The 22,630-nt window shown below is 44.8% G+C and overlaps 1 protein-coding gene across 2 annotated transcripts in view; it reads right to left on the bottom strand.

The window, feature by feature from the left end:
* Positions 1–22,630, bottom strand: part of IL1RAPL2 (interleukin 1 receptor accessory protein like 2) — a 1,345,334-nt gene that overhangs the window by 244,571 nt on the left and 1,078,133 nt on the right. For both annotated transcript variants that reach the window (XM_086966750.1, XM_086966749.1), the window contains exon 6: positions 463–608. In XM_086966750.1, coding sequence (XP_086822876.1) covers positions 463–608 — 146 coding nt within the window. The remainder of the gene's footprint in view (positions 1–462; positions 609–22,630) is intronic.

The raw sequence follows: 22,630 nt of genomic DNA, 5'->3' as shown, positions 1-22,630 counted from the left end.
GAAGTTATTTGAACAGGCTCCCCTTTAGAACTGAACAGTGGTAACCTGAGCAAAAATATCATATATTAACACAACACATGGAAATGATTCTGGACAACCAATGTCCCACAAATACCAATAGATCCACAAATGACCAGCGGTACCTAAAAAACATCCAAAACGACTCCCTGTGCATGTTGGTCAAAAACCTGAAATGTGCGTGGCCATCATTTGAGAACAATAAAACTAGCTGAGCTTAAATGAACCATTCTATAAAAACAATTATTGTACTTTAAATGAGTAAGAAGCAGCAAAAGACCAATAAAACCAGTAAGCGGTCTATGAATATTTTGCATTGAAAGAGAACATAATTTAGATTGACATAAACCAAAAGAACCTGTGGTCCTATAAAATATCAAATGTAATTTATACGTGGAAGCTAAGCAAACAAGTGAGTGGAAATATCTGATAGGAAACAAGTACCTTTCTTCCGCAGGATGATGCTGGCATGCTTCTGTCCATTCCTGTTTTCAACATGGCAGGTATAATTTCCCAGGTCCGCTTCCAATATTGCATCAAAGGTTAATGATAACTCTACTTCTTTCTCCCCAAGGTCCTCTCTTAGTAGTCTGGAACAAAGACAAATATTATCTCAGACAAGGAGTATTGAACCCCATTGATACATCACATAGGAATACTATCCACACAATGGTCAGAAGCAGTGAAATAATGATGATATTTAAGAAAAAGTACCCCCGGATGCAAGTCACCAAGGAGTACCATCACCATATAGGGTAACAAGGGTTAAGGCTGAGTTCATTTCTAAGGTCATGTACTTCAGTGGTGACTTGGAATATCTTTTCATGTATGACAGGGGGTATTCTATCTCTTCTAATACTTAGTCACACCCATCACCCTTCATCAAACTATTAACATCCTGAGTGTTTTCCTTATTCATATTCACTACAGACAAGAATATTAAAAGCACAATCTGCAGAGTAAAATTAAACAAGTCAATGGTGACTGAAGAGGTCACAAGTCGTCTTTATTATGGAAGTTAGAGACAGGCTCTTATACAGGGATTGCAGTGTACCATCTATTAGAAAATCTACATCATTAGATGAGGATCTTTTCTAATATGCTAAAAGAATTGTGGCGGAAAATAATCTCCATTATTTGAAAGAAACATTCAAAAGTCTTCAAATGAGCGATCTATGAACAAATCTAGCCCATGCTGCGGGCTTAAAAGTCAACCTGTATTTATTTGTGTTGATAGGTAGCTCATGTCTCATTACTAAAATAATTGTTATAAACCATCTCACATACATTGTTACAAATCAGACCAGACAAATGTAACAATCCTCTGATGTGAACAAAAGTGGTGTTATTGCAATAATTTTCTTGGGGTGGTGGAAATTAAAATCAATTGATTCTTCACCCTCAATAACACTTCCTACATTGACATCATGCAACCACTGACCCTGATAAAGGGACATTGTAGAGGCATTTTTTTAAAGCCCTAAATACTCAAGGCAGCTGCATGTTACTGAATGATGGTTGATACCAAGAAGAAAATTGACGTCATATCTAGGCCTGTCCCTATGAGAATGGATGTTCATGCCTAATGGTGAGCATAGGCTGCGAGAGCCAGTTGGTACTACAGGCAGAGTTCTTGGTGAGTAACAGCAAGTAGGGGGACATCATACACTGGATTCCTTCTTCTATTTCGGTACTTGGTGTGAAAATGTGGGAGTCATGCTGTCAGTTGTTGCCATGAGGCAGTTAAGATCACAGTTAGCAGTCCGTTGATCAAGCAGCCCATATGCTTCACTCAAGCCAAGCCAACATGCAGGAGGGGGGAGGAGACTAATCTAATCCTTTTGGATGTCCCCAAACTTGAATGGAACCTCAAAGGATAAATCAGGCAGGTGTTTTAGAAAACTAAGTCCTAAAAAGGCCAGCACTAGGCTGTCCTGAGTGACTTAGATACACATTCCCAAAGAGCACCCTGTGTCATACCTGTTTTTAAAAATTTTGCATAAGAATGGATGCAGGTGTGATACTGAACGGATCCAGATCTACTGGCATCCCCACAGAGCTGTAAAATGGGAAACATAGATCATGTCATTAATGGGTCGAGAACCTGTTGGTAAGAAGGCTAGAACAGCACCCTAACCCAATGCTGCCCGCCACTCTCAGCTAACTAACTGCAAGGTAACTACACAAAGGCTTCTTTATAGGGAATTGGAGATTGCTAGCTACATTTGGTGTCACCAGTGAGGGCATGGGAGGGTGTTCTTTCACACTATTGAGCAGACTATAATTAGGCTGATTTATTGTCTTTCCACTCTTATGATGAGATGAAAAAGGCACCCGAGAATACGAGCCGTAAGAAGGGGTGTCCTTCCCCAGGTGCACGCTTGCATTATGGTATTGTATCAACTTCTGATCAGTAACGTGTAGCGCAAGTAGGAACAGGAAAGTAGTATGCTAGTAAGAGAATGCACTCTCCAGAAGGAACGCATACGTTGCCGGGCTATCCAGAATATCTTGGCATTGTATCCATTATATAGGTTTATCAATTTCATCATAAATAGTCAGCAAAATGGCCCCAGTGAGTCTTCTCTGTATCCAGAAAGCAGATAAATAATTATCTTGAGGCTGGTGAAAACTATTGGCTATCGAAATTACCAAGTCCCACTCCTATGCCCATTGTTAGTAGTGCACTCGGATCTCTTACACTGTATACATTCCCAAGTGGTGTCTGATCTCAGGTACCTAGTGTCGGCACCCAGGTATATGTTAGCAACGATCTATACTCATCAGCGTTAGCATAGGATGAGGTGAGTAAAAAAGTTGTTATTTGTAAAATAGTGCCAGAGGATTTTGAGCAGCAACAACATTTGGCAATTACTACCTCAAGTGACCCTGCTTACTGGCAATATGTTCTTTCACAACAGAAAAGAGCAAATAAAGTCTGCATATAGGAAAATGACCTTTAATAATTTGTCAGGAAAAACAACTGCTCAGACAGGGCTATTTATATAGACCGAGAACTAATTGCAAATGATAATGTTTTTTCTTCTTCCTCTTCAATTATTGGCTACAATGCTGATTCCTTTATTACAAACACCTTTGACATATTTTCCAATGAAGCAATTGCTTCTTTTTTGCTGATTATCTATGTCCTGGACGGTGAAGATGGCTAAGCACACATTAACACATATTTTTACATTCCGGGTTGCGTGACACTGACAGCTGTTTCAGATTTTGCCACACTTTACAAAGTGTGACATTAACCCTTTGGCCGTGGCTGGAATTCCCCTGCTGTGCGGGCGAATTCCACGCATGCGCAAATTGGCCGGCCCCCGGCCGTCCGACGCACATGCCCACCGTGACGTCAGACGGCTGGGGGCCATCCGACGCATGCAACGGGTTAAACTGTAAGTTTGAGAGTGAGTTCATTTCAATAGTACTCCCATGCCCCTACTATCACTTTGAAACACCTAATTGGGAGGCATTGATAGCAAATTATAAACCACTTGAGAGATTCAGGGCCTTTCCCAACACTCATCAATTGTGATAAATACCATGTTACTCTTAGCACATCTGTATATATATATATATATATATATATATATATATATATATATATATATATATATATATATATATATATATATATATATATATATATATATATCACATCCACACCTCCTCCGAAGACAAAGTGCGAGGCCACAGCAGGGGAACATGAGGAAACACCATTTATATCTTCACAGGTACAGAAAACAGTTTCACCACCATGATCGGCGAATGCATTTCGGCAGTTGCTTGAGCCTTCCTCAGCGCCAGTGGTTTTTCAGTTCAGGTATAGGGCGGGTTTCACAGATGTAGTATCATGCCCTATACTGATTGGTTCTATGCAGCTCCGCCCCCAATTGGTAGGTGCCTATCATAAACATCACTGGAAAGTCACTCCATGTACTGTGACTACCAGTCCCAGCATGCATAGTTTTTGAAGCACTTCTTGGCGATGTTGTGCAGGGCGGGTAGGAGTTGCGCAAATGTCTGTAATCCATGCCTCATGTTTCCTGGACACGGTGTCTCCTCATCTCCCCAACCGTTCCAACCTGAAAAACGTCCGGTTTGGATTAAACGGGGACTTGGAAACACAAATGCTCCTTGCCCAGCGTGAAGCAGAATTGCCTCAACACCGCCTCCTCTCATTCCGCGTTGACAGGTGGGCTCTGGTCATTCCGGTAACCCGGATCCATTCCAAAGTTCCACGACGTGGAAACCAGTGTGCCAGAGCCTGCTTCAGGAAACGGGGACCTCGTCTGCGCGACACTGGAGATCGCGCTATAAATCACATCCACACCTCCCCCGAAGACAAAGTGCGAGGCCACAGCAGGGGAACATGAGGAAACACCATTTATTCCTTCACAGGTACAGAAAACAGTTTCACCACCATGATCGGCGAATGCATTTCGGCAGTTGCTTGAGCCTTCCTCAGCACCAGTGGTATTTTAGTTCAGGTATAGGGCGGGTTTCACAGATGTAGTATCATGCCCTATACTGATTGGTTCTATGCAGCTCTGCCCCCAATTGGTAGGTGCCTATCATAAACATCACTGGAAAGTCACTCCATGTACTGTGACTACCAGTCCCAGCATGCATAATTTTTGAAGCACTTCTGGGCGATGTTGTGCAGGGCGGGTAGGTGTTGCGCAAATGTCTGTAATCCATGCCTCATGTTTCCTGGACACGGTGTCTCCTCATCTCCCCAACCGTTCCAACCTGAAAAACGTCCGGTTTGGATTAAACGGGGACTTGGAAACACAAATGCTCCTTGCCCAGCGTGAAGCAGAATTGCCTCAACACCGCCTCCTCTCATTCCGCGTTGACAGGTGGGCTCTGGTCATTCCGGTAACCCGGATCCATTCCAAAGTTCCACGACGTGGAAACCAGTGTGCCAGAGCCTGCTTCAGGAAACGGGGACCTCGTCTGCGCGACACTGGAGACCGCGCTATTAATCACATCCACACCTCCTCCGAAGACAAAGTGCGAGGCCACAGCAGGGGAACATGAGGAAACACCATTTATTCCTTCACAGGTACAGAAAACAGTTTCACCACCATGATCGGCGAATGCATTTCGGCAGTTGCTTGAGCCTTCCTCAGCGCCAGTGGTATTTTAGTTCAGGTGTAGGGCGGGTTTCACAGATGTAGTATCATGCCCTATACTGATTGGTTCTATGCAGCTCTGCCCCCAATTGGTAGGTGCCTATCATAAACATCACTGGAAAGTCACTCCATGTACTGTGACTACCAGTCCCAGCATGCATAGTTTTTGAAGCACTTCTGGGCGATGTTGTGCAGGGCGGGTAGGTGTTGCGCAAATGTCTGTAATCCATGCCTCATGTTTCCTGGACACGGTGTCTCCTCATCTCCCCAACCGTTCCAACCTGAAAAACGTCCGGTTTGGATTAAACGGGGACTTGGAAACACAAATGCTCCTTGCCCAGCGTGAAGCAGAATTGCCTCAACACCGCCTCCTCTCATTCCGCGTTGACAGGTGGGCTCTGGTCATTCCGGTAACCCGGATCCATTCCAAAGTTCCACGACGTGGAAACCAGTGTGCCAGAGCCTGCTTCAGGAAACGGGGACCTCGTCTGCGCGACACTGGAGATCGTGCTATTAATCACATCCACACCTCCTCCGAAGACAAAGTGCGAGGCCACAGCAGGGGAACATGAGGAAACACCATTTATTCCTTCACAGGTACAGAAAACAGTTTCACCACCATGATCGGCGAATGCATTTCGGCAGGTGCTTGAGCCTTCCTCAGCGCCAGTGGTATTTTAGTTCAGGTGTAGGGCGGGTTTCACAGATGTAGTATCATGCCCTATACTGATTGGTTCTATGCAGCTCCGCCCCCAATTGGTAGGTGCCTATCATAAACATCACTGGAAAGTCACTCCATGTACTGTGACTACCAGTCCCAGCATGCATAGTTTTTGAAGCACTTCTGGGCGATGTTGTGCAGGGCGGGTAGGTGTTGCGCAAATGTCTGTAATCCATGCCTCATGTTTCCTGGACACGATGTCTCCTCATCTCCCCAACCGTTCCAACCTGAAAAACGTCCGGTTTGGATTAAACGGGGACTTGGAAACACAAATGCTCCTTGCCCAGCGTGAAGCAGAATTGCCTCAACACCGCCTCCTCTCATTCCGCGTTGACAGGTGGGCTCTGGTCATTCCGGTAACCCGGATCCATTCCAAAGTTCCACGACGTGGAAACCAGTGTGCCAGAGCCTGCTTCAGGAAACGGGGACCTCGTCTGCGCGACCCTGGAGATCGCGCTATAAATCACATCCACACCTCCTCCGAAGACAAAGTGCGAGGCCACAGCAGGGGAACATGAGGAAACACCATTTATTCCTTCACAGGTACAGAAAACAGTTTCACCACCATGATCGGCGAATGCATTTCGGCAGTTGCTTGAGCCTTCCTCAGCGCCAGTGGTATTTTAGTTCAGGTATAGGGCGGGTTTCACAGATGTAGTATCATGCCCTATACTGATTGGTTCTATGCAGCTCCGCCCCCAATTGGTAGGTGCCTATCATAAACATCACTGGAAAGTCACTCCATGTACTGTGACTACCAGTCCCAGCATGCATAGTTTTTGAAGCACTTCTGGGCGATGTTGTGCAGGGCGGGTAGGTGTTGCGCAAATGTCTGTAATCCATGCCTTATATATATATATATGAGAATTCTCATTGCGGAGATTACGCCCCAAGTGCGGAGGCCCTTTGTGAATCAGGCCCAGATTCTGAGGATGATCAATCCTTTTTGGATCATTCTTTTACCCTTAGGCTGAAGCCAAAGCTGAAGGAATTTTGGAGCCATAACCTAGGCATGGGTGAAGCACTATGGGGTCTCTCAGTCACAATCGCAGAGGTTTCTTCAGGAATTGTGAAACTGGAATGCCCTCATCTTGTATGCGAGTCACTTTGTTATGCTACACACCACAGAGTATCTCAACAAATACCTCATCCATTGCTGAATCCCTATTAAGAGGGTTAATGAACAGATTTTTCTCAGACTGGGTCAGTAGGCACCTCTGCCAGGGGTACTAGTACTGTCTGGCCTGCTCTCTTGAACATCAGCTGTCGTCAACCATTAGTCCCTCCAAATGTACGGCTATGGTTGGAGCTACACTTTGAGGGTATCTGCTGGCCATCAGAGCTTTGTGAGATGCTTAGGAATTTCAAAACCTTGTGCATCCTCAGTGAACCATCAGAATATTGAGCAGACTGACGCAAAAACAAAAAGTTGGCCGGAAGAAGATGTGGGGGGACAGGTGGCACATTTTCCCTTGCTAGGTAAGCTTATGGCCAGGACAGGTTTTTTTTAGACTAAACTTAGATGTAGGCTTTCACAGGTTTGCCTGCCAGCCTCTCTCTTGAAAGATACCTTTCATTTTCACAGGTGGAGACACATGTTACATGGCAATGCTGCACTGATCTCCATAGGTTTTATCAGGACCATGACTAAACCACCCCACCTACAATCAAACTGGCATGAAGAGAAATCAATTAATTATTGGAAGTATTTTAATTTTCTTAAATCTCTTTATAGTTCTACTGCTATGTTCTGTGCAAAAAACTCAACAGACCTCAGATAGGCACATGCCACATCTCAGAGTCTGAAACCACAATATTTTAGGCACTTTCATGATCAGCGTTCAAGAAAATGTTTAATAAACCCTCATCTCACATTTAGTTTTCAATCTAACTGGGATTCTCTGTTCTCTACAAAAAACTGTATGTACTTCTCTAACATGCAAGGTCAAATGAGACCACAAGTTCAGCGTATTTGTAGTACTTAAATTTCACAGTAACAAGCAATCTGCCTGCATACAATACATACATCTACTGGCTACTCCCAAATTTTACATTTGTTAAGTGAATCCTGTTTTAGGTCACGGGGAGTTTTCCTTTAGAATTATAGGTTTCGTTCAATTATCTGTGTTTTCTTTTTTTACTACAGATCAGTAAACAGCGAGGGAAAGTAAAAAGAAGCAATTCATTTTTCTTAGGCGAGCCTATAAAATCCCTGATTGGAATGACAATTCAGATTACTTTATTAAATATATTTCAGGGGTGGCTGAAATTAAGCATTTTATCTGCACATAAATAATATGTGTGTTTCTCACAATAACAGTTATTGAGGCGAATGCCTGCAGGAAAACTGTACATACAAAAAGTACAAAGATGTCATGTCCATATATACTGCCTCTAGTGATGCGGTGAATGTTTGCTGATGCAAGTCATGCAGCAGCAGCACACATTCTAGTCACAGGTCCTGCAAGACATGCTGTGCTTTAACCAAGTCTCATGTGAGCCAAAATTATGCCAAGAAAACAATATGAGCAGGATTTTTATGAGGTTACATTCGCCTAACACAAAATTCTCAATGTCCAAATATATATATAGTTTGTCGTCATCGTTATGTCAATATATGTACAATGCATAACAATTAAATTCATGTATAATGTATATATTGTGTATGCATGTTTTTAGGCACACACCTAGAAATTATTATACATGCACTACACTTGAGTGGTGCAGAAACAAATTACAGCCATTGTATTGTCACAGTTCACTTAACAACATCTGAGCTCCTTTCATATATCTCATGCACAAATTCCCTTAGTATCAGAAAACTACATTTGCAAACCTTAAAAAACAACACTTTTCATGTTCCCTTCAGTTAACAATAATGTTATTAGAAATCTCCCTATGTATTTTTTTTTCCGTTCATCATTTCACCTTTTGAATGCAAATTTTAACAAGGTATGCGTGCATCTCTTATACAGCTATGAGGGTTAGCAGTTCTGTTTTTTAGCAAGTGTATGCTACAGATCGAGATTAGCTTATCTTGCATTTCCTAGTTGTGGAATACTCTATGGATTGCTGTACTTCATGGCATTTTATGTGGTAGTCTTTGAGCTGAGATCTCCTACCGAGAACTTTGTGATGGCAGACCCTTAATGGCGATCCTATATTCAGAACAATCGCCCGTTTAAGTTCAGCTTTTGGTGAGTGAAAGGGAGTACTTTGATCTTTCATGGAAAATCATGGTGTGTCCATTAAGCTACCTTAACAACAAACAGGGTGTGGTATTTTAAATACCTAAGAGTACCTACTCCAAAACTGTGCCATCACCAACAACTCTTCCAAGCCCGTTCAATAAATAATAATCACAATCAAACTTACAATATTATAATGATCTATTAGTAATTCATATATTGCTCATTTCATGGCCTTGTTGGAATTTTAACATTAGATCAATCATGAAAAAGTATACAAAACATCATAATTAATTGACTCAATGGTATCAAATCTGTTCATTCATTGGTTCAACATTATCGAATCTGTCTACAATTTCAAAACCATATTGATAGTTCATTGTTCAATAATGACATCATTCCTTGGAAAAAATACACATTATTAATGAACAACCAAATCTAAAATCAAGATGCAATAAAACACAACAACATTAAAGCATGCCTCAATAAAGATACTTGGAGAACCGACGAAGTCCTTCCATTAAAAACAAAGCCCCTGTTGACTATCCACAACCACAAAAGGAAGACAAGAATTCATTATGTTTCATATCCTTGGGTGGCCAATTTCAGTGGGCGATTAAAAACATCCACGTATTCGGTGATTATCTCTCATTGTTTCTACCACCTTCATCAGGAGAAGGAAGTCAACAAAAGATACAGAACTTAAACTCTTCAGTTTCTGGACATATTCAAAAGGGGTTTTCACCAACACTAAAATAACAAATTCCTCGCATGTAGGAAATATCGCTATAACTGTTAAAATAAATAGCTGTCTGGCCGGAAGTCAGAGAGGTAAAGGAAGTTTCCTTTGAACGGGAGCAATCGCTGAAATTTCTCTTGCCCCAGACTTGGGAAAAATGATGATAGCTTCAGGCCAACCACAAAGACATTAAGCCTGAAACCTCTTGCAAATCACTCGGTCCTAGCCCAGGGATCACAACGATCACAAAAGTACCAGCCCTCATCGGAAAGCAACCCTCCATGCAACTACATCTCATAGCAAATGGCAGCCTTCTGTACCTGAAGGATTTTTGCCATGAGGTCCCTGAAAATTAATCACCCATCCATCCTAAGACCTGGTAAGAGGCATGTATGTTATTATATATAACATATATTTATATAAACCACAAATCTTCCTTTTTGAATAGTCGTCAATTAAATACAACAAACATATACACTAGGGTCTATATTGGAATTGTAGAAATGCAGTGTTGGTGACTCAAAATCTCAGAACGTGTTCGGTAACGTGACCCTTTTTGTTTAAGAATGTATGGATCCATGACCCTGACTGGGAGACTGCTCTAATCCACGTGAGGTAGCAATCAAGTCTCGCCTCCACCTAATACAATTTAAAATACTACATAGGGTGTAATATGACAGGGCCCATCTACATAAAATGGGAAGGGTTGAAACACCTGAATGCCACTGATGCAAACATGAAGAGCCTACCTTCATGCATACACTATGGGAATGCACAGCAATACAAGTCTATTGGAGTACTATCACAAAAGAGCTGAGCTAAATACTGGGGGAAAAGGTACCCCTGGACACCTAACAGGTAATACTGGGAGTACCCACAGAAATAGACCTCCCCAGAGCCAAGTTACTGCTAGCAAATCTAGGTCTAGTAATGGCCAAACACGACGTGGCACACCACTGGGAAAAGACTACAGCACCCACACTCCTGGAATGGAGAGCAGGGATGGACCTATACATGGCGGAGGAAAAAACAGCATATAAAATTGGTGGATGCCCCAATAAGTTTAAAACAATATGGCGTCCATGTATAAGAAACTATGGGCTCTAAGAGGCAGAGGAACAAGGGGCAGCTCAAGACAAGATGTAAGACAATACAGAGTGGATAGAGGGGTGGGACAGAGTAGGGGAAATGCAGGGTATTTATATCAGTATGCAGGATAATTGAAGAACATGTAACACTGCCTTCTGTTGACTGTGTTATGATAGATTTATATACAAATCAAATGTATATGCTGTACTATAATGAAAACAATAAAAATAGTTTAAAAAAACAGAATCTATGGATCCAATGCATTGTTTGCACTCTGTAACTATTGGATATGAGGTTCAAGGGCAGGTATGAAGGGCTAGGTATGTCCTAGGTAGTTGCCTAACAGGCCCCTCCCCCTCGTCCATTTTGGGCGAGATATAACTGGAATCTTCTTGGAAGGTAGTGGTAGGGTCCAGCCGCAGGCTCTCTCCTCCACCCCTCCTTCTATGCATGGTCTGTTTGGTCTCAGTATGTTAAAATATGCTCCTGTAGTCAGAACGGTAACAAAGGCAGCTTTCCCAAAGTTATCTCTTACAATGATTCATAAACAGCTGTCGCTTTGTGACTCTGACAAAATTAGAAACTTAACAGCTAAACAATTTCTTGACCAATTAGGTTACGAAAATGAAGCCCATCCCCACTTTCAATCTCCTCTTTCACTTTGAAGTTTGTTATTTTGGGCCTGTAGTGATGGGTTATCGGGCTCTTTCTGGGATGGAACAGAGTTGAGGATGAAATGCAGAATCAGGGGGCATATTATCAAGGGATTTATCTCCACTTTTTTGGCTTTAAAAGCCAAGAAAGCGGAGATAAAATTATCTCCCTATCAGCAACAGGGTGCTAACACGCAAATTCGCATGTTAGCACCCTTTTTCTCTACGCTTCCCCTTGCATCTCTAATGAGATGCAAAGGGGGCATTCCAGAGAAAAATAATAGGAGAAATGTTCTTAAGCGACATTTCTCCTATTATCAAGGATTTGGAAATATTTGCGCTAAGCGCGAATATCTCCAAAAGCTAACACCTGCCCTGAGCTGTTCTTAGCCATGTTATCCAATGGTAGGTGGATAACATGGCTAAGAGCATTAGCTCGGTAATGCATGAATATCGCTGACTTTTCAGCGATATTCATGCATTGCGGCCGATTTTTATCGCTTTTGCGATAAACCTTGATAATAGCAAGGTTTATCTGCGATAATTTCTGGCGATGCTTAGCGTTAAAAAATTCGTTGCTAAGCATCGTTACCGACAAATATCGCTTTGCGTTGGTAATATGCCCCCAGGTTCACTAGAAGCAAGGGGAGGTGGGTTAAAATGGAGGCCAAGGACGTTTTCGTAAAAACCCTTTCAGACCTTAAAAGCGGTTCCCCTAATGATCCTGCACCTATCCACACTCTCAAACAAGTTGGACCCACCATCTCGTACTTGGCCACCAATCTTATTAATGCCTCGTTTAATCAGGGAGTGGTTCCTCCAAACTGGAAACATGCTATTGTTAAAGCCCTGCAAAAAAAACCGGGTATGGACCCTACAGATTTGACTAACCTTCGTCCAATTTCACTCCTTCCTGGTTTAAGTAAAATAGCAGAGAAGGTAGTTAACAAACAATTGTCTGCCTTCCTTGAAACTAACAATCTCCTTCGACCCACTCAGACAGGCTTCCGCCCAGGTCAAGGCACGGAAACAGCACTTTTGAAGGTAGTTGAGGAGGCACGATGCATCTTGGATTCGGGAGGATCAGTGTTACTGATTCTCCTGGATCTAAGCGCTGCATTCGATACGGTGGACCACAAAACCCTCATCAAACGCCTCTCCGGTCTGGGTGTAAGGGGCACTGCCCTTTGCTGGCTCTCGTCGTTCTTACAAGATAGAACATTTCAAGTCAGTGAAGGAAATGTGCGGTCCGACATCTTCCCTCTCCAGTGTGGGGTCCCTCAGGGCTCGTCACTGAGCCCTACACTTTTCAACATTTACATGGCCCCCCTGGATGATGTGGTTTCCCCTTTTGGGATAAAAGCCGTCACATACGCTGACGACACCCAAATGATCGTATCATTCTCCCTGGAAGAGGACAAGGTAAAAAACCTCCATGACTGTTTAGAGGGCATCCAGGCATGGATGTCTGCTTCAAGGCTTAAGCTCAATGGTTCGAAAACTGAGCTCATGCTGTTGGGAAATAAAATATCCTCCCTCCCATCTGCCATGTGGCCAGCATGCCTCGGTCCTCTCCCCCAACCTAAGACTGAATTAAAAAGTCTAGGTTTCTGGCTGGAACAGGACCTTTCCCTCAAAACGCAAGCGAAAAAGACAGCTGGTACTTGTGTGGGGTTACTGCGGTCTATCAGAAAGATCCTTCCTTTACTTCCAGGACCCTCTCAGAAATTACTTGTTCAAGGCCTAGTCTTATCAAGACTAGATTATTGCAATGCCCTCTTCCTTGCTGCCCCGGAATCCACGATAAACATTCTGCAAAGAACACAAAATGCCGCAGCTAGGATTCTCACTGGGACCTCTCGCAGGGTCTCAGCTAAACCCGCACTCAAGGCACTACATTGGCTGCCGATCCGCGAAAGGATCAAGTTTAAGGCCCTCTGCACGGCCCATAGAGCCTTGCACAATCAAGGGCCCCCAATGCTAAAAGACATGATATTCCCATACAGACCTAATCGGCCCCTTCGCTCAGCTCAAGGCCATCTGGCCACGGTCCATAAAATCAAAAAAGCCCGGACTGGAGGACGCCGTTTTTCGGTCACTGCGGCCACTTCTTGGAATGCCTTGCCATTCCATCTTCGCTCTGAGGCCAATCTGCTGAAATTTCGCAAGATCCTAAAAACCCACCTCTTTCCTCAATAATCTTCTTCTCTCTCCCTGTCTGTCCCCTCGGTAGTTCTGCAATACCAGCGCTGGGACGCTCTCGGGCAGCCATGCGCTATATAAGTTCCAAATTTCATTTCAATGTCAAGGTCTGTGGGTTTCTCATTACTAAAAACCTCTAAATGCCCCAGCTCAGGAAAGCTCATTTGATCACTATCAGATTTTTATGGTCCCCAAACCTAATTGGCCATGATACCTTCTGCCGGAGTTATATATTAATTCTGCCTCCTCCCTCTCTGTCCGAATCTGGGAAGCTTCAGCTAATTTCCGAACCAGTATTCCCCTGCCCAGCTCTGATACCTGTCATCAACAGCCCAAATGGTTCTGCATTCTTGACCACCTAAGACATTTTTATGGAATATTCATCCCTCAAGCTTGTTGCATTTGTGAATCAGCCTCTTGCACCTTCCCAGTGCATGTTACATCCATTACAGCCCGTCAGGAATTTCCTACTTTAATCCCATTTCCAATGCTGGACTGATTTTGAGAACTGCAGTTTGTGAATCCTCTAATTCCTTTCTGACCGATGGCAGTAAGTCTGGGACTGTGAAGGCATCTGCAGTCTATATTTTATTTTGTAAGCTGGTCCTCCCTCAGCTTCTCTGATTCCGGGCCTTCGGGTAACCCAATGCACACTCATCAATATAATGTCTTTTATGGCTGCCTCCTACTGTGTGATCCATCACCTAGCCAGACAACACAAATATAGCACATAATAGCCTTGCTTCTACCCTGTCCTGGTACGAGATAGGAAGAAAATGCCGGCAGTCAGGAAATTACAATTTTAAGAATTTGGGGTCGAGATATAATCAACCGCACACACTGAACACAATTTAATGAGCCAGCAAAAAGGTGTGTGTTCAGGTACATCTTAAGGATTTTGGGGGCCCTGGGCCAAACGGGACCCTTTTTAGGTCTTGCCCTGGCGATTACAGCGCAAAGCTGTGTCTCACCGCGAGACCTATAGTGAGCGAGTCTGCTTACAAGGAGACAAGAGATGGGCACACGCAGCATGCCGGAATCAGATCAGGTCGCACGCATGAACACGTGCTCCGATTCCGGCATGCTCTTCAGTCACCATGGATCAGGACGCGCGCATGCACGCACACAGACACACAGCCACACATATACACACGCACAGCTAACAGACACACAGCCACACATATACACACACACAGCTACACACACGCACACACACAGCTACACCCACATACACGCACACACCACCCACCCCCACCACTCACCGGGCTCTTTTCTGCGCTGCTACGGGATGTTCTGGGAGTTGGAGGACCTTCCTCGCTTGCACCGTTATGCCTTGCCTGCTCTCTCCCGGGAACCCCAGTACTCCCGGAATCCCTGCTTTCTTCTGGGCTCTCCACTACCCACACCCTTCTGCCTCCAAGGTACTGCGCTCCGGATGCGCTACGTCACCGCGAGCCTGCTACAGAGGCGGGGCATCTCCCGGAACTTCGCAGGCTCCAAGGAACTTTCCTGCCTATCAAAGCAGAGCCCGCCCCTCTCGCCTGCGTTCCAGGCCTCGTTATTAGTCAGCGCTTGATATCTCCCCACCCACTTACTGAAGTTGCCAGCCACGAGTCATTATCTGGAAGGGGTAATGAGGGTGTGTCAGGGAAGGAGGAACTCGTCGCTCCTGCGACTTTGTTTTCTCCCTTAGAGTCAAAGATCAGGGAAGGCTCGCTGCGTGTTGGGCGCGAGCCGTCAGTGGAGTTGGCGGGGCTGGCGGGTTCTCGTGCTGCGGGGTCGAGCTGTAAGAGCGAGCCATGGAGACCTTCGTGGCTGCGATCCTGTATGCGCTGTCGGTGTGGGTGGCACTGATGTTTGTTCTCATAATGGTGCCCTCCATGTTTGGCTTCTCACTGGGGATCTCGGAACTGTACATTAACCCTGGAGGTGAGTAACTTTGCCTTTTCTTTCAAAGTGAAAGTGCACATTGCCAAACAGGAGCACAGATGCTGCGAAACATGACCCTGAGTACCCGCTTGCTTTCCACGTGTGTCTGTTTAAAGTTTTACCAGCTGAGTCAGCACTTTTCCAGTCTGTCCAGAAGTACTTTGTCTCTAGACCTAAAAATGCTTGACTTTGCTGTATTATTTTTTGGCTTTATCATGCATAAAAGGACTCCTTACTCCGAGAATTAGAAAACCATGAGCTGAAACCTGCCTGTTGTTATCGCTCGACCTGCAAGAAAGAGTCTTTGTATATTATATCCGGAATTAAAGGGCAAGTTGGATGACATCTGCCAAGTCTAAATTTCTGTCTAGTATGGGAGACACATACTGCGTTTGTAGAATGTTTCCATAACAGAGTGTAGAGCCAAAATACTTTACTGTATTTTATGGCCAACGCCTTTAAAATAAACATTATTTAAAATAGGCCAGTCCCTTGTCATACAGAATCTAAAACCAGTTGATAATGACCAAACAAAATTATTTAACGAAAAAGGGAGCTCTCAGGGCAGTGTAGTTGCTATAGGGATGCCATGTTTGTTCTTTATTGTATGTGACAAGACAACCAGTTGTTTTGCCAATAAGGTATTATTTTGAAGGGTGTAAATTGAGGTTATAGTTAGTAAATTTAAGATCGTTAACCCCCCTCCGTAATGATGTTTATCGTTCAAGAATGTAAAACATAAGTGTTCCTGTTTAAACCCATGCTCTGCAGCATGTATTTCATACTCTATAAAATATAATTTCCATAGCATTTAAAACATATTTAACTCGTTTGCTAATAGCACTGCAAATTTGAAGCAAACTCTTCATTGAATGGCATGCTTCCTTATGTAGATATTGAAACTATTTCCCAATCTAATTCAGATAGATACAGTTGCTAAGGTTTCTTTCATAATAGTAGCTTCACTAGTCTGCAGTGGTTTCCCTGAATTGAACCCCTTGCTTCTTCTCCTATATCCTTTAACTTGTTTCTCTATCTTCTCACTCCACCCTTTCTTCTCTGTACACCCTTTCTCTCTCTCCACCTTCTCTAATTCTCTCTCTCTCCTCTATCGCTTCACCCTTTATTGTCTGCACACCCTTTCTCTCTCACTAAGGAACACCACAATGTCACTCAGCGCCACAGCAGCGTCACTCAGCGCCACCGCAGCGCCAACGCAGCTTCACTAAACGCCACCACAGCATCACTATACGCCACCGTAGCCTCACTATACGCCGCTGCAGCATCACTATATGCCACCGCAGCATCGCTCAGGGCCAGCACAGCATCGCTCAGGGCCAGCACAGCACCACTCAGGGCCAGCACAGCACCGCTCAGGGCCAACACAGCACCGCTCAGGGCCTGCACAGCACCGCTCAGGGCCAGCACAGCACCGCTCAGGGCCAGCACAGCACCGCTCAGGGCCAGCACAGCATCAATCACCACAACATCACTCAGCATCACTCAGAAACACCACCGCATCACTAAGTACAACCACAGCATCACTCAGCGGCTCCACATCATCAATTAGCATCACCACAGCATCACTCACCACCACCACAGCATCACTCACCACCTCCACCACATCACACAACACCAACACAGCATCAGTCATCACAACAACATCATCGATCATCACCAACACAGCCTCACTCAGGGCCACCACAGTATCACTCACCACAACAACAGCATCACTCACCACAACAACAGCATCACTAAGGAACACCGAAGCATTACTCACGAACACCACCGCATCACCCAATACAACCACAACATCACTATGCGCTAACACAGCATCACTCCACAGCACCACAACATCAAAAAACATCAGCACATCATCAGTCAGCACCACCACAGCATCACTCACGGCCACCACAGCACCACCCCTTCATTGAAATAAAGAATTATTCATTTCTAACATTGTGCGCAACACCCTGAATTAAAATATTAAAGCATTCAAACCACAATGTGTTGCTGTGGCATAGACCTATGATGGTGATTTACATTTTAAATGTAGTGAGTCCCATTGGTGGACTCACAGCATTGCCTTTCTATTGGCCGTTCTGCTATTTAACTAACTATAGAAGAACAATTGTAAACTTAGGTGGAAAAATCCCATTACATATGGTTTCTACAAAACCCACTTACGATCTGTAGGGCTTCAGACACTGCACATCCTGTGTCCATTGCAAACACAAGGCTTTCTAGTTGATTATTAATAAATTAACAACTGATGTCGATACACTTCAATATCCATGTGCACGATGCAAGTGGAACCAGTTTTAATTGACTCCATTACAATTGGGGAGAGTAGTTGGCCTACTGGCTAGTGCAGTCGACCTCGAATCTGGTGACAGGGTGCAAGTCTCGGCAAGGATGCTGAAACATCCTGTGATTCTGGGCAAATCACTTAATCTCTCCATGCCTAACAAAAACAAACATTTGCAATGCAATAGGTCCCGCATTTACGCAATTTTAAGCTATTGCCATTGTAAATGTCAATGCCTTTTATTTATGTTTAAAATACCAAATCATAATAAAAGGCATGGTCATTTACAATGCCAATTTCTCAAACTTAGTAAACGCAAGACCGATTGCATTGCAAATGCTTGTTGTAAGAGCTTTGATTTTATGGTCTCTTTCATGACCTCTTTGACCAGGTCACTCACAGTGCACAGGTGCACTCATCCATATACTAAATGTGTTTACATCATATATTCATGGTTAGTGACCTGTGATTTCATTATCATAACACAGCAGTAGCTCACTAATATTACTGCAAATAATCTCTGTGACACACTCAGATTTCTCATATGTGATGTTCTGTTTTGATCAAAAATAAACTATTTTTATGGATGTTGCGTTGTGTTGAAAAGCAAACATTTATCTGCCAAATGTCTGCAATAGACTCCAATGCATCACCCACATTAAAAATAAATTATTGGAAAATGCTATGTTAAAAAATCCATTAACAATTATTAAAGGTCATTAGGGCAAAAACAGAGCTGGCTCTATAAGGGGGCCCCTGAAAGGCTAGGGCCCTAGATCAGGGCCCCCTTTGTCCATTCCTTCAAATGTCTCTGTGGGGTAACAGGAGAGAGGGAGGAAGAATGATTATCTAGCAGTATTGGGTCTATTTACAGCAGTAAACGTACACATGAGTAAATCTACATATGTAAGTTTACTCTTATACTTTTGAGATTGTTACTTCTTTCGTCTATTCACAATTAACAAGTGGAAAGTTACTCAAAATTGTAAACTTAAATGTTTCCTCCTGTACTGTTTTGTGCATTATATAGTGCAGGACCCTTGTGGTCCCTAATGGACTATGTAGTCTAGTGACATAAGTGGTCAGGTATGGTTGATAAAATTCATGACGCAGTACAATTCAGTTATCAATTGCACTTAAAGAAAAATAAAACAGTGTAATACCAGGCTCCATGTGTGGCGTAATTAATATGGCTGAGATACCCGCCACCCCCTCTCAACACAATCCCCAAGGATGGGAAACCGGAAACAGTTCTGAAGTTTTTGGAAGACGGGAGGGAGTAACCCTCCCGGCCGTATTTATTAAAATATGAAACAAAATTAAAACATTAAATAAACAGTTTCATATTATGTACAATTTCATTACCACACTGCGATGTTTGGCTAACCTTAACAGATTCTCTATTACAAAGGTTCTCCTAGCCGAACTAACATCCTACAAAACATTTACTTGAAATTTTGAAATTGTACATCCTAACGTTTAAGGGCCAACGGCAAGGTCGTAACCGGTGTCAAGATCCCTAACCCAGAAATATCGCCCTCACTTGTGAGGGGCGGCCCAGAGGCGTACCTCAAGTGCAATTACCAATTTCCCTTGACTTGACGGGGGCCCCAATAAAACTCGACGCCACTTAGAGGTCGTACGAGGACTCGTGTGAGGTATCTAGAAGGTAGCGTAGACCCCCCCCAAACCCCACACAACTTACCACATCTGCCGTCGCAGACGTCCTGGCCCCGGGAAATTCCCCAGGAGGGGGCTGTAACCCCTCCTACCCAGGAAGGGGCCTTGACCGCCTTTCCTTTTCTTTCGGCGACCCATCCTTAGAAGGGACCGCCTCCCCGTTGAGGGGCCAATGGCCACCTCCCCCGAGCGCTCCCATCCGTGCTGGGTGACGCCCACTCATAGGGATCTTCCAATTAGTGCTCACCGATCATGACCTTACCGCCACAGGCCGGATAGTTGACCGGCTATCCGGACCCCCCACAACACTCCTAACTTAAGGTCATGGTATAACGTTTTTAGCCATGCTAAGAAGTCTCCTATGAGTAATTCATTCCCTACCCGAGACAAATGCACTCCATCCCCCAAATACATACTGTCATCATTAATACACCCATGCGAAATAGAATGCAGTGTCTTGGAACGGAACAACCTACTCACTTTGTTATTAAGCTTTCTAACAGAATGATTCAAAGCAGGAACCGAAATAGCCCCCCGCCACACTTTTCGTGGGATCATATGGGACCACGCAATTGTGCACCCTGGAACTCTCCTCGCTAACCAACTTACAGTGGAAAGCATCGCCTCAAGAAGAAGTCGTCTACCAGTGGTGACCAAATCATTACCCCCAAGATGTACTATGACTACAGACGGCGGTGACCTCGTCCGCCCTAGCAAACCCTCAAAAAATGATTGAAACTGGTCAATACAGAGACCGCCTCTTCCGTAGAAGGACACACTGTACCCGTATTCCCCAGCTACCTGAATCATGTCACCCGCCTTGAATACGTCTGCGGCACGTCTCACGTATGAGTGGCCCACGACCCACACCTCCTTTTTCACAGCCGGTGATGTCTGACCGCTGGCCCGGTGTTGGGTCGACTGCAAAGTCCGCCCCGCCTCGTAGGCTTGCGTAACTGAAAACCAAACAAAAACAAGAAGCGTGAGTACATCGTTACAGCTTCACAACATGTGCAACCGCACATACCTTTTATAACAATTGGAGGACCAACGCCCCACCCGTTTAACTTGTTCCACATTCAGACCCCTGGCTGTAGCCTCTGTAGCAGCCCCTATCCGAAAGGAATGGGTCCCAAACTCGCCCGGGTTCAAGCCCGCGGCGGCAATCGACATCGCAAGCACCCGCTGAAACTGAAACTTTGTCAGTGGGGTGGCGTCAGCGTGTCTCAACAAGGTCCCCCCCCATGATGCCACCCTTCGTGCTAAATAATCTTCTAAACACTTTACCGGGCACATGGAGGACCCGGGAATCCTGCGTATGATTACGCAGTCACCCATCCCACTTTGATCGGTCTTGGACCTGACAAATGAGACCGTCATTGTCTCCCCTCTGATCTGGACGTGCTCCTGGCACAATCCTCCTGTCACATCCTGCTTGTTCCTCGCCACTAGTTCGCTTACCCGCATAGCCCCATGGAATGCCAGCGTAAAAGCGGCTCGGAATAACACTGTCTCAAACTGAGATGAACACGTAGCAGGGAGTCTGGATAATAACTGGGCCAGCCTATCCAAACCTATCGGGCGCCTCTCGTCTACTCTGCGACCCTCAAGGCGTTGCCACCCCCGTAGCGCTTTCTGTACAACGAAAGACGCTGTCGGGTCCTGGATCCCATGAGCCCTAGCAACAAAGGAAATGGCAGCCCGATGCCTCTGAGCCGTGGCCACCGATTTCCCGACCAGATGTAAGGACATCAGAAAATTTACCACCCACTCCTCCTGGCCCCAAAGCTCCTCTCTATCAGTCCCCAAAAAGGCTAAATAGGACCGGAACGCCCCTTCATATGCCTTCCTCGTCCTGGGTGCTAAACTCTCTCCCACGAGGTTACGAAGTTCGGGGCACCGAGAGACCAGAGAGCTTCGGGAAAGGGTGCCGGCTCCGGGTCCGCTGTGGGAAGAAAACCCCAGAAAGCCTGCATACGAAAACGAGACAGTGCATCAGCCGCCTGGTTCATTACCCCTGGGACATGTCTTGCTCTGAATAGCACATTCAATTGCATACACAGTAAAACAATTTCCTTGAGCAGTCTCAAAATCCATTTGCATCGTGCTGCCTGACTATTGATACACTCGACCACGGTCATATTGTCAGACCAAAATACCACAGAGTGATCTTTGAACCCTTCGGGCCAAGTTCTCAGGGCCACTAGAATGGGGAAAAGTTCCAGGAAAGCAATGTTACTTGTCAGTCCACTGTCATGCCACCATGTCGGCCACTTTTGTGCAGACCATCTTGTGCCGAAGATGGCACCGAAACCTATGCTCCCTGCTGAATCTGTCCACAGCCCCAGCTCCTCAGAGGACACGGCCGGTTTGTTCCAGACGACTCGACCATTGAAATCCGCCAGAAATGCCAACCAAATGCGCATGTCCTGGCGGACCTCAGCCGAGAGCCTCGTGCGATGATGGCCCTCCTTCAGGCCGACCATGGCTTGAGCAATCGAACGGGAAAAGGGGCGGGCCATTGGTATAACCCTCAGGGCAAAATTCAACTAGCCAACTAACTGCTGTAATTGATGCAGTTTAACCTTAGATCCACTTATACACATTTGCAGGGATGTCCTGAACTTTGACACTTTGTCAGCTGGTAAACGAAAACAACCTTCTCCGGAGTCTAACTCGATCCCCAGAAACTCGAGGCAAGTGGAAGGCCCCACAGTCTTACCTGGTGCCAATGGCACGCCAAACTGATTCATCAAGACACAAAATTGCGCCAAAGCCTGCCCACATTCCGGATCCCCGGCTGCCCCCAGGAACAAAAAATCATCAAGGTAATGCATCACACTTTGGAAACCCGTCTTCCTTGTGAAGACCCATTGTAGAAAACTACTGAATTTTTCGAAATAGGCACAAGATATAGAGCACCCCATCGGCATACACCTATCCATGTAATAATGAC

This window comes from Lissotriton vulgaris, chromosome 4_1 (assembly GCF_964263255.1).
Source record: "Lissotriton vulgaris chromosome 4_1, aLisVul1.2, whole genome shotgun sequence".
NCBI classification, from domain to species: domain Eukaryota; kingdom Metazoa; phylum Chordata; class Amphibia; order Caudata; family Salamandridae; genus Lissotriton; species Lissotriton vulgaris.
Note: the sequence above shows the minus strand (reverse complement) of the source record. Positions and strands in the feature narration are given on the sequence as shown.